The sequence below is a fragment of the Poecilia formosa genome, unplaced genomic scaffold (assembly GCF_000485575.1).
Source record: "Poecilia formosa unplaced genomic scaffold, Poecilia_formosa-5.1.2 Scaffold280, whole genome shotgun sequence".
NCBI classification, from domain to species: Eukaryota; Metazoa; Chordata; class Actinopteri; order Cyprinodontiformes; family Poeciliidae; genus Poecilia; species Poecilia formosa.
The window spans coordinates 649,508-662,101 of NW_006800219.1; the positions used below are offsets into that span (position 1 = coordinate 649,508).

General features: G+C 40.2%; 1 protein-coding gene across 2 annotated transcripts; it reads left to right on the top strand.

Moving 5' to 3' along the window:
• Positions 1-74: 74 nt before the first annotated feature.
• On the top strand, positions 75-12,574 carry LOC103151393 (dnaJ homolog subfamily C member 10). Of its 2 annotated transcripts, none has more exons than XM_016681418.1 (25): positions 75-394; positions 2,509-2,751; positions 2,844-3,006; positions 3,098-3,148; positions 3,281-3,363; positions 4,455-4,586; positions 5,496-5,589; positions 5,930-6,007; positions 6,141-6,184; positions 7,054-7,119; positions 7,205-7,270; positions 7,373-7,462; positions 7,543-7,650; positions 7,719-7,833; positions 7,947-8,074; positions 8,862-8,978; positions 9,055-9,156; positions 9,255-9,315; positions 9,492-9,586; positions 10,372-10,505; positions 10,592-10,645; positions 11,236-11,383; positions 11,585-11,707; positions 11,804-11,911; positions 12,001-12,574. In XM_016681418.1, the coding sequence occupies exons 1-25, from the start codon at positions 386-388 to the stop codon at positions 12,010-12,012; spliced, it is 2,424 nt and encodes an 807-aa protein (XP_016536904.1). In that variant the 5' UTR covers positions 75-385; the 3' UTR covers positions 12,013-12,574. The 2 variants fall into 2 exon arrangements, with proteins under 2 accessions (XP_016536904.1, XP_007571495.1); XM_007571433.2 differs by lacking the exon at positions 75-394 and adding an exon at positions 1,147-1,458.
• The last annotated feature ends 20 nt before the right edge of the window (positions 12,575-12,594 follow it).

The window sequence follows — 12,594 nt, forward strand, 5'->3', positions numbered from 1 at the left end:
TGCTTTCCGTGTTCTTGAGCACACAACATTAAGTGAAAATCACTTTAACACTAGCAGAGCGCGAGAAGAAGATTGTATAAAAGTTACAGTACCTTGTAACTCCATTTTCTTCTTTTTCTACAGCCGCGAGTTTCAAAAGTAGGAAGTGACGAAAGGGAGAAAAGAGGCCAGTGGCTAACAAACTCAGCCGGCAGAGCTAGCTCTTCACTAACTGTAACTTCCTGTTGTTGTCACACAAACCTTTTTATTAAATGGTCTAATGCGGACAAGTTGAGCGGTTTAATGCCCGCTTTTTGAGCGAACTACAGCGTGTTCACGGAGAGCTGAAATTATTGCTGGAGTGAGCTGATGGTTCGCCTGCAGAAACTTCCGGCGCATGTAACTGATGGGATCGGTGAGACGTTCGAGTGTGTCGTTTTTTTACACGTACCCGCACATTTTAAATATTCAGAAATGTTAAAAATGTGTTTCCGGGCACACTAAGATATCGTAATTCTTTCCGAATTAATCACATATAATAATAATAATAATAATAATAATAATAATAATAATAATAATAATAATACAAAACCAAAGTACTTTCTCATATGTGTTCTACCTGTTTGAATATACTGGCTTTTAAGCTAAAAGCAGAAATAAATCTTAGAGACTTTTAAAGCCCATTTCCGGTTGAAAAGTTGCGAGTATGTTAGTTGTCCATGGTATTTAGACCACCTGGCAAACATGACAAATAACACTTAACTTTTATCTAGACAAGATGTTTAAACTATAACCAAGTCAATCGTTTTCTGGCCATGGGTTTGAAACACAATCAACAAAATAATTTATTATAAAACTATTCAAAACTAACACTTAAAACTCTCTCCCTTTTCAGTTACCTTAATGATGATGTATGCTTAAAATTGTCTCTGAACAACATGTTATTATACAATTTCAGATATTGTGTGTACATTTTTAAAAGTATGCCTTTAATTTATAATTTAGACAAATAATTATTTATCTAATGGGTTTATTGGGTATCAGACAAATCAGAATTTAAGGTAAAATATTTTCGAAATATGAAATTATAAACGGAACAATTTTCGAACGCACCATACTTTACGTCATCTTCGTGTGGTTGCGGAGCGTCAAATTTCATCAAAGTCCCATAAATATTGGAGCTAGGTTCCGTGAGTCTGAAGCTTCTGGTGTCAAAATAAAAGTTCAAATTCAGCCGTGCGTATTTGGAAACGCTCCCTCCCTTTCTTTTACTGGCTCTTAGATGGGAAGCATAGAAGTACGAACTGAACGACGCAGTCACGAGTTTGTTTTTAACGTTTCGGTTATCGGCAAGACTTTATTTTGAATGAAAAGAGACGGAAGTTGACCCCGTTATTGTGTACAACTTGATACCGGCATGAGCCGGATGCTGATGCGGATCTTCATCTGCAGGCTGGAAGGTGTTGAATCTCTTCGAAGGTAACAAAGCTCTGGTTTTATTCACGCAAAAGCGTTTGTAAATTACAGGAAATACATTACAGAAAATATTCGCTTTAACCACAATTCCGCACCGTCTGTACCCGTCTGTAGCGGTTAACAGGCTAATAAGTAGTTTTTGTTCCAATTAGCTTAGCTTAGCCTATTAAACAAGGCTTTCTATACTGTGAAAATAACGCTTTTCAGAATGTTGATACATTTATTGTCCTTAACAAAAGTTTGAACTTAGACTGGGTAGAAATTAATTGTCGTTATAACTGCATTTTCTTTCTATAACTTGTTACTGGTCAAGTAACGAATGTACTGGAATGTTTTACTCTTGTGCAAGCAATTTTATTAGGTGGAGATTTATAGTTTTCATTTAGAGACTACTTGGTTGTGAGGGATGTTTCTGATTAAAAGAAACGTTGTTTGCCTTTTGTGATGTAGAATTTGGTGCATTTTTTTCAGTTAGGAAGCTGAAAGTTGTCACGTTTGTCTTTAAAAATGGAGCGTACAGTTTCTCGGTGCGCAAGAGATACTCTTGGTAGCCAACCAAGTCATGTTCACAAACTACTACTGTAAAGAATGGTTGCAGAAAGTAAATGAAATTTTCTGAAAACACTAAATATATGTGATAATGTCACTCACAAACTCACGGAAGGCGAGGTAGATTAAACATCTTGTCTTTCACATTGTTCTCTCGTGCGCACGTGAAATTAGCGCACGAGAAACCAACTTTTATCTTTTTTTTTCCCACCCATGTTGTTCGGCCAAAAACGCAAGTCGGATATTAATACTAACATGGCCGTGGCGGCAGCCCTTTGTTGAAGACCAGCTTTAATGATATTCACTTCCAGTTAAATCCATTTGGCAAAAAATATCTTGATAATTCTCAAGACACTTTGAAAACTATTCTTTGGACTAGTGAGACAAAAGTGGATCTGCTTGGAGGGTTTATACATTATAGAAGAATATCATATAGCCGTGTAGTGGTGGTAGAATGACAAGATCTGTATGACAGAAATACATTTTGAGGATATTCTCCTTCAGTTCCAGGTTATAGGGGTTACAGAAGAAGGACCGGTGATGGGGCCCAGGGTCGTCCACAGGCTCCTAAGGCCTGTTACCCTCACGCTGTCCCTGGTTTTCGTCTTTGCCATCTTGCTGGCAGCGGTTTGTGCTAAAGAGTCAGACTACTACGAGCTGCTGGGGGTCAGCAGGGAAGCGACGACAAGAGAGATCCGACAGGCGTTCAAGAAGCTGGCGCTCACCATGCATCCTGACAAAAACCCTGTGAGTCACCGACAGGAAAAGCCAAACATCTCAAACATTTTGGTAGATTAAAGTATGCTTGTCATCGTTAATGCTGACCAATGATTGCTTAGGGTGACTCCTCGGCTCACGAGAAGTTCCTGAAGGTGAATCGGGCGTATGAAGTGCTGAAAGACGAAGACTTGAGAAAGAAATATGATAAATATGGAGAAAAGGGATTGGACGAGCAGCAGGGAGGACGCTATGAGAGCTGGAACTTCTACCGCTATGACTTTGGTAAGGCTCCATCTACTTCTGCAACCACCAACTCCTCCTATCATGATGTTTGTATCGTATTGCGACTAATGTATCGGTCTGTCTGTTACAGGTATCTACGATGATGATCTGGAGATTATCACTTTGGACAGCGGAGACTTTGGTAAGGTTTAAACAAAGAAAGCAACTGCAAAAATCAGCAAATGAAGAAGTAAACTGTTGCAAGTAAAGTGATGAGAACTGCCACCATGTGGGTTAAAAATGGTGGGTAAACTTCTATGCATTTGTGTTCTAGAAGCAGCAGTGAACTCTGGAGAAATCTGGTTTGTCAACTTCTACTTCCCACGATGCTCGCACTGCCACCAGCTGGCTCCGACGGTAATAAAACACCAAAACAAATAGACACACTAAACACGCCTCTGGAGTCTTGGGGAAATTCAGGTGTGTTGCCAGCTGTTTCTGAACACACTTGAATTTCTAGCTGCTGACTCTTGTTAAAAAAAAAAAAAGAAACAAAAAAACAAGAAAATGCTGACTTTGGAATTGAAAATCTGTTTACTTGCCACATTTTCATGCTGCTTCAAGTTTACCACCTTTACCAAAGTAGAATTGACATTGTTATAAAGAAGACTGTTACCTTCGCTGTGACATCACAGTCTTGTTTTATTTATGTTCGGAACATATCCATCAACAGACAATCTGGGGATGAAAGCTCCGTCCCTATATGGTCAAGCAATTATTAGACGAATTAATCAGAGAGCGTGTCTTCACAAGAGCAGATGGAGTGTCATGCAGCCTATAAACCTGTTCCCCTCCTCTCCTTTGGTGGTGCTGCACCAAGAGCCACTGAAGGAAATGATGCAAAAATGTCAGAAGACAATGTGCACAACTTCCTTCTTCATAAAATGTAAACAAAAATGTAGTAGTGTTTTTTGTTTTTTTTTAAGAGGCTGTATGTTTTTTCTTTTGTCTTCAGTCAAAGACCACAAGCTGTTTCTCCAGCTAATGTTAAACTCTTATGTTTGTTTTGGTTGTATTTACCCAGAATGCCCTACGCTAGAGCCTGCTGCATATCTTCAGAGCGGTCTCCGGTGTTCACATATGCATTCAAAATGCAGTAGAGTTCACGTAAACCGAACCGAGACCTAGGTTTGTAGGCGGACCAGAGTTCGGCTTTTTGGTCCACATCAGACTTCGATTGCACGTTCACACCTCCCCAAACAAACCGGGCTTTCTAGTCAAACGGACTAGAGTTCTGTTAAATCAGACTAAACGGAGAATGCACCCTGAGTGTGTATGCAATAAGCTTTTGGTGAATCTCCAAATGTCGGTGGTGGCTGACTTGACTCGAGTTCAGGCTTCGTATGCTACAGCTGGATCTCTAATGAAACAGATGTGTTGTGTTTGTAAACTTAATAATTAAGTAAACCTTCCTTTTGTCAAACTCTAACTTTGTTTTCTGCATGCAGTGGAGGGAGTTTGCCAAGGAGATGGACGGAGTCATCCGGATTGGAGCGGTGAACTGTGGAGACAACAACCATCTGTGCAGGAGGAAAGGCATCAACAGCTATCCCAGCCTGTACATCTATAGAGCAGGACAGGTCTGTTTTACATATGCTTATTTATACTGCTGTCATACTCAATATTGTAAATTATTTTAATCAACTCCTTTGAAGTTGATGTCAGTGTCTTGTAAATCTTTATCAGTCATCCACGACTTCCCTTTTTCCAAGGAGTGTGAATACGATGCAACACAAGCTGCGTTTCCACTACAAATGAAAACTTTGTCAATATTCCATTAATGTCGAAGAAACACAATTTCACGTTTGTGGTGTTTCCAGTGCAGTTAAAATCACACGTGATTTTGTTCACACAATAAGTCATTAACAAAAAAACATGTTGTACCATGAAGCTCCAGCCGGTCATCTTTCTTGTCTTTTCCACTAGTAGTAACATCCGAAAATACTGTTCCCATCACAGTTTTGTGAAATAAACCAATTTTTATTTGGCCAACAAACCGCCGTATCTTAGCGCCAAAACTTTTTCAATTCAGTTCAAAATTTAATAAAAAAAAAAACAAAACACTTTATTGATCCCAAAGTTAATTTAAATGTCACTGTAACTCATATTAATTCAATTCAAAATGCTATCAAACGATGAAAGTTTTTTTTTTAAATTGACGTGTGTCCATTAAGCTAATTTAGTTGCTCATTTATATGTCAATGGAAGCGTGACTACAGAGGCACATTTCTTTTAGCCACTTCTCAATCAAAACAGAAAACGTCAGAACATGTCATTCAAGTATAGTTCAAGTAATGTTCATTTTTATTGTTTTAAAGCAGCTGGTTATAGTGTCTCAATAAAATCACCAGCTTTCCGGCAGCCTGTGGGAAGATGCCACATTGCTGGTTTGTGAATCTCCAGATCAGAGTTTCTTCTCAACGACTTGCAGCACAAGCAGAGTTCACCCTATGAGGACCAGCCTCTGATCCATCTGTGTGTTTCTGCAGAGGCCGGAGAAATTCACAGGGGAGAGGAACAGAGACAACCTGGTTCGCTTCTCCATGCAGTTCATCACTACAAAGGTCACTGAACTGTGGCAGGGTGAGCTCATCCTTCATCCATTTTCAGACCAAACATTTCAAATCTGTCAACTTTTCCGTCAACCATCTATTAATAACACAATATGCATCTGTATTGTAAGTTCTATATTGCTTTCGTTTAGTAAATTGCACACAGGTTTTCTATTTTGTTGGTTTAAGATGAACTGGTCAGAATTTTGTGGCTTTGAATCTCTGGCTTTTGAAACGTTTTGACCGGCTGTTGCCAGCTGTAACCCGTCTCTCTTAATTCACAGTTTGTTTCTGTAATTTCAAACCACTTCTGTACACACCTTGGAAGGAGTTTCTTTCTGTTCAGCCTCTTATTTCCTCTTCCTCTCCAGGCAATGTGTTCACTGAGATAGAGAACGCGTTCTCGTCAGGACTCGGCTGGCTTATCACCTTCTGCTCTGATACCGGAGGTAACAAACACAGCTGTCAGTGCAAAACATTGGGCTGATAACACACACACATATACACTCCTGTCATCAGAAATATAATGAATAACTCTGTAGATTTCTGCTCCACATGCTGACACGTGTCTGTCTTTCTCAGATTGTTTGGAGCCGAGGACACGACAGAAGCTTGCTGGAATGCTGGTGAGAAAACAGCTGAATTCGCTGGAGTTTAACGTCATCAGCCAAAAAAAATGAGACAACAAAACAGTCAGTCTGGAGTTTATCCAGATTCTTGAATTGGCCATTGTTTTAAACCTGTAGACAAGTAATATTAGGTTACTTTGATGAGCAGTCATAAAAGTGTGTATCAGTCAGACATAAACCATCTTTTTGAAATGATTAAAAAATTTAGTTTTATCTAAATTCACCAAGCAAGCAACCTCGCTTCCTACTACATCCACAGATTTGTATCCTTTTGCATTATTTGACATTATTCCAATAAGTCTACATAAAGTTGTTTGATTTAAGGAGGTGTTCTATGATATTTGAGGTCTATAAAGTTCCCCCCCCACCAATTTCACAAACAAATTCATCAGTTTTTGTGGTCTTGGAATATTTTCTATATTCCCTCTACAACACTAATCACCCTCTAATAACTGAAGCCATGTGCTGACTCGAGATCATTTTCTTCAAGTTCAAAGATAATAACTTCATTTTTGTTTCTGTTCAGCTGGAGGAAGTTAACACACATATTGTTATAACCAGAGCTTGCAGGAGCATGTAGGTATTAAATAGGAGCGGTCCGAGGATTGAACCTTGTGGCACCCCATGAAAATCTGTAAAGATTTTCATGTCAGGCTGTTCTGACTGACTCTGTCAGACTCTGTCAGAACCTTGTATATAATTTATGTCACTGTTAGACCAGATTATAATACTCTGCTAGGTTTTCTTAGTTGAAAATTTTGTCAAGAAATCTCAAACCAACAAAACAAACAATACACGTACAAAATTAAAAACGGTGACTGACAGAGTCAGTCAGAACAGACTGACTGACGGTTGTTTGGGTTTAGGACGGTCTTGTTAAGGTGGGATGGATGGACTGCCCCACACAGCAACAGCTCTGCGACAGTTTTCAAGTAAGACATACCGCTGACATGAAGTAAATGTTTTTTTTTTTTTTACAGTACGTGTAGTGAATTTTTTAAAATTCTTCTGTTTTAGGTGACAAGTGGAGCCACTGCTTTGTTCCCTCCTGGAAGTTCTCTGGATACGCAAGGCAGCATACTGGTATGATAGAACATGCTAGTAATTGACTGACATATTGTTGGAAGTACACCAAGTCATACTTCGGTTCATGTTGAAGATTCGGTTCATGTTCATGTACTTTAGTGGCTGAAGACTTTGGACAGCAGGGAGATCTACAATCATGTCATCGATCATCTGCCTGATCTGGAACTGCTGACGAGTGATAGTTTTAAGGTAGAAACGCAACACAAGAGCAGCTGCTTAATCAGATTTTATGTACCGTGCAGTAAATGTTGAAATCTAACCATTTGCAGAAGAAACTGGCCCACCATCGCTGGTTGATCAGTTTTATGTTCAGCGGCCGATCGGCCTCCAGCGAGTACAAGAAGCTTCAGGCGTTTCTTCGAAACGATCACATACAGGTATGCGGCCTCTCTGCTTTGCCACAAGTCTCAGCCTGACGGTCCCAACCGGCCGTTTGTCTGTCCAGGTTGGCAGAGTGGACTGCGTCGCAGACTCTGAGCTGTGTCAGACTCTGTACATCCACAAACCCTGCGTGGCCGTTTTTAAAGGACTGGGAATCCACGACTTTGAGATCCACCACGGTCAGTACCGCACCTCTTTTATTTAATCCTAGTACTGCCTGTTTGCCTCTTTCAGTGCAGTCAGTTTGTTTCAGAGTGTCTGAATGTCCGTGGTGTCCTGTGTCCGTATGCAGGTAAAGACGTGTTGTACAACATCGTGGGTTTTGCGAGGGATAGCGTTCACGCTCACGTGACAACGCTAAGGCCAGACAACTTCCCCTCCAACAGGAAGGAGCCCTGGCTCGTTGACTTCTTTGCTCCGGTTTGTTAAACCTTCTGGAACTGTAGACTGGAATCATTTCTGTTTGTTAAATGCCAAAATATAATGTGATGGGGAATATTTTTAGGGAGTTTATTGTTCTTTGATCAAATTCAGATTCATTAAAGGGGTGGTAGAGGAATGGGCCAGAACTCTACAAAACTATTGTGATAATCTTAAGGAAGGAAACTCAAATCCTTTGACTCAAGTCTTACATTTAAAGGGCAATTCTTCCAAATACTAAGGAAGTGTAATATTAATATTTATTATTTTCAGCAGACCTGGTTGGGAAAACAGATTGTTTGTGTTATAATGTACTTCTAGATTTTGATACATCCTAGTAGATTTTTTAAAACGGTTTCAAATAGATGCTGTTGCTATTTTTAGTTGGGTTTTATCTGTCTAGTGACATGGAGGATTGTAGATTTCCTGTGGCTTTATAAATCCACAGGAAGAAACCAAGTCAGAAGGCTGAAAAGAACCACACCATTAGCTGTAAACACGACCGAACCTTTAGCATGTTTTGTAGTTTGCAATCTTCTGTGTAAAGATCCACCAAATCTCTGTTTGCATGATGGACGGGCTCTAGTTCTACACCCAGAACACAAACACTCACAAATACTCATAACTGGAAGTGCAAGTATTTGTGTTATGTATATGTGATTTTTATTCTTTTGTAACGTTAATATTGAGAAACAGTGAAGAAATATTAATCCAACTCATATCTGACCCAAAAACTGCTCAGTTTCTACACAATTTGGTGGGTTACAAATCCTCATCTTGGTTGCAGTGGTGTCCTCCGTGTCGAGCTTTACTTCCTGAACTGAGAAAAGCTTCCATCCAGTTGGCTGGACAGATGAAGTTTGGCACCTTGGACTGCACCATCCACCATGACTTGTGCTCCACGGTAGGCTCAGACCCTCTGGGTGTTTTGTGCTGAGGGATAAATGTGTTGGTCAGCCGTCACCCTCTTTGTGTTTCAGTATAACATCCAGGCGTACCCCACCACGGTCATCTTTAACGGCTCCTCCATGCACGAATACGAAGGACACCACTCAGCTGACGGCATCCTGGAGTTCATACAGGTCATATTTAACTTTCCATTGGGTTCCGTGTTGTTTTTTACTTTTATGAAAGTAACCAGTAATCAGAAAGGTGATTTCTTTTATTTTTGCTTCTCCAGGATCTGGTCAGCCCATCTGTGCTGGTCCTTGATCCCTCCAGCTTCACAGAGAAAGTTAAAGGTACAAACTTTAAATGAATGTAAGGAAAGTTGTTCAATCATATGGACAAGAGGTGGAAAAATAATATGTCTTTAACATTTTCAGATCTTCTTAAAACTCCTTCAGCATGCTCTGGTAGAAATGCATTGGTGTCAGTTCAGTGTAAGCTTTAACCAGGTTGGGCGGTGATGTTGCAGGCAGAGCTGCAGGGCAGACCTGGGCGGTGGACTTCTACGCTCCTTGGTGTGGTCCCTGTCAGGCCATGATGCCTGAGTGGAGACGCATGGCTCGGGTATGACAGCAAATGCACAAATTCAAAAGCAGGCTAAAAGGATCAGTATTATGTAAACTTGGCTTCTTTGAGCTTCACATCACATTAGTCCCACGTTAGAAACATACCTAGACTGTTGATTCTGTCATGCATGTTTGAGGAATATTTCAGCAAACACCTGGTGGAGCTGAGCTCATTATAGGAGCTACTTCTCAGTGCAACACTGGTAAAGATGTTGTTAATGGGTCAATAGAGGAGCCGTGTTATGAGGACTTCCTGAAGGCGGAGTTTCAGAAAGAGTAGGAGCTTCTTAAAGACACAAACACACCATTTCAAGGCGTTAAATAACAAAGCCAAATTTCTTTTAAGACATTTTTATAACAACTGAAGTCAGAGGTTTGTTGTTGAATTTCCTTCCTGAGGAAATTCAACAACAAACTGTTTTTACCTGTCAATTTTTGTGATGATACAAATCACATGTTATTTAGGTGCATTTCATTTTAATTTGGTTTAATTAATATTCAACAAATTGAACAGAGAATCCAGGTCCCATCACACATACAGAAGATGAACAAGGACTTCACAGTGACAAAAGCCATTGACTGTGGCCCCAATAACTATGAACAATTCAGTTGAACAACTCCTCTTAAATGATGACAAGTTCACATCTAATGTTTTCTGGTCTTTGCATGATGATTAGTTTAAACCACCTCTGATGGATGTGTGTTTCCCACCAGAGGAATGAGAGAGGAGAGGAAGTGCAGTGAAAGCTGTCTCTCTCTCTTCACTCTGTCTCTGTCTTGCAGATGGTTTCAGGTCAGATCCTGGTGGGTTCAGTGGACTGTCAGCGCTTCCAGACCTTCTGCCAGAGTCAGGGAGTGAGGGCGTACCCTGAAGTCCGCCTGTACTCTGGGAACACCAGGCAGCCAGACCGCTTCACGTAAGTGATCACTGTGGAAGAATTAGCCTCAGATTCTCCTTCTGAAGAGAAAAGACAGGAGAACAGTGATCGGTTTCTCTCTGCAGGAGTTACAACGGCTGGCACAGAGACGCACATTCTCTCAGAGCATGGGTTCTCAGGTAGCTTCTTTATCCGGCGTGACTTCCTTCTTAACAACATGCTTTTCTTCCCACCTTCTGTTCTCTTTTTTGTTCTTTTAGGCATATTCCTGTATTGCCATATTTTCTTTTACTAATTTCTTCTTTTCCTGCTTATCTTTCATATTATCCTTCCTATATTCCTTTTTTCCTACTTTTTTCTTTTTTTAGTTCTTTCTTTCTCAAGTACTTACTTAATTATTTACTAACTTATTTAAATACTTACATACTCAACCCTCCCACATTCTTAAGAGATGGGGTCACTTGGACTGAATCCACATGCGTTTTCCCAAGTTTTTTTTTTCCAACCGTGACATTTGCCGCTCTTCTCCCAAGCATTGCACTAAGACCACACAAGGGTTAAATACTTATTTACGTATTTATTTACTTAAATACGCACTTACTTGCTTGAATACATACTTATTTACGTATTATTCACCTACTTAAATAGTTACTAACATACTTACTTACTAGCTTAAATACATTTCTTCTTCTCGACCTCATTTGAGTCTTCATGAGTAATCCACAGTTTGGTCTGCTAACGGGTTAATGGAGTTAGGTGTTGTGTGTAGTTCTTTGCCCAGAGCATCGGTGGATCTGACTCCAGAGACGTTCAGATCCCAGGTTCTTTCGGGTCGGGATCACTGGGTTCTGGATTTTTACGCCCCCTGGTGTGGACCTTGCCAACACTTCGCCCCAGAGTTTGAGGTCCTGGCTCGGGTGAGACACATTTGTCAAAAGTTCGTCCCAAAATTATTCTTTCCCCGAGAAGATTTAGATTGAAAATGAGTAGTTTGTTTCTGATAGGAAACCAGATATTACATTCAGTCTGGAGAAACATGTCGGTAAAATAAAACAAATGTGTGTGGTGACATGACTCATAAATGTTGTTGAGATTTTAAAGGTTCTCTGTGTTCTCAGATGGTTAAAGGGGAGGTCCGGGCTGGGAAGGTGGACTGTCAGGCTCATCATCAGACGTGTCAGTCAGCTGGAATCACCGCCTACCCAACAGTCCGATTTTACCCAAACCTGGGAACACGGAGGGTGAGGACACAGACACGCCCAGCAGAGGGCGCCTGTGTTTCAACCATTCTACTTTACAACAACTAAAACAATAATAACCTGTGCATGTTACTACAGTATGAACACAGCGGGGAGCACATTAACAGCCGGGACGCAAACACAATCGCTGACATCATCAGACATCGGCTAGAGAAGCTGTCACCACGGTTACACAACACACCAAAGGTAGCCATCTTTTCAGTTACAACTCAGAGTTTAAAGTGTCTCCTAAGGTCGAATCAGACTATTTTTTTCTGGCTCTGCTTGCTTTGTAGGACGAGCTCTGACAGACAAAGAGGTGCCATAGAAGACCAACAACCTGATTGGTCAGAGAGAGGAATGTATTTGGGTTTGATTGGTTCGGTGAGTCAGCACTCCTGGAGTAGACAACAGATGAGACGGTCAGGTTACCGACTGATGCTCCTGTCTTCAATCAAATGAACTCTCTAGCCTTAATTTTATCCACTTTTATTTTGTCTCCAATGTTTGTATTTACTCTATGAAGTAAACCTGTGAGACAGTATGGAATATTGTACATGTTACTGATACACAACCAAAACGAGGACACACTACTGTACTTAAGTGTTCCTGAAGGAGCATTTTCAGAAACAGCTTTATGTTAGAAACAACATTTTTGCAGCTCTATCTGTGGTTTTATTCTGTTTGGTTTAAACAAATATATATATATGTTTTTGCATAGATAAGCCAGGCCTAAATGTGAACCGTTACTGTTTTATGTGTCATTTTATTTGATCTTTACTCTACTGGCTGTGTTGTTTTGATGGGGAATAAAAGTACTGGATGCCAACTTATTAAAAAGACATAAATTGACAATTACACTTATGAAAATAATAAATTTGTATATATAT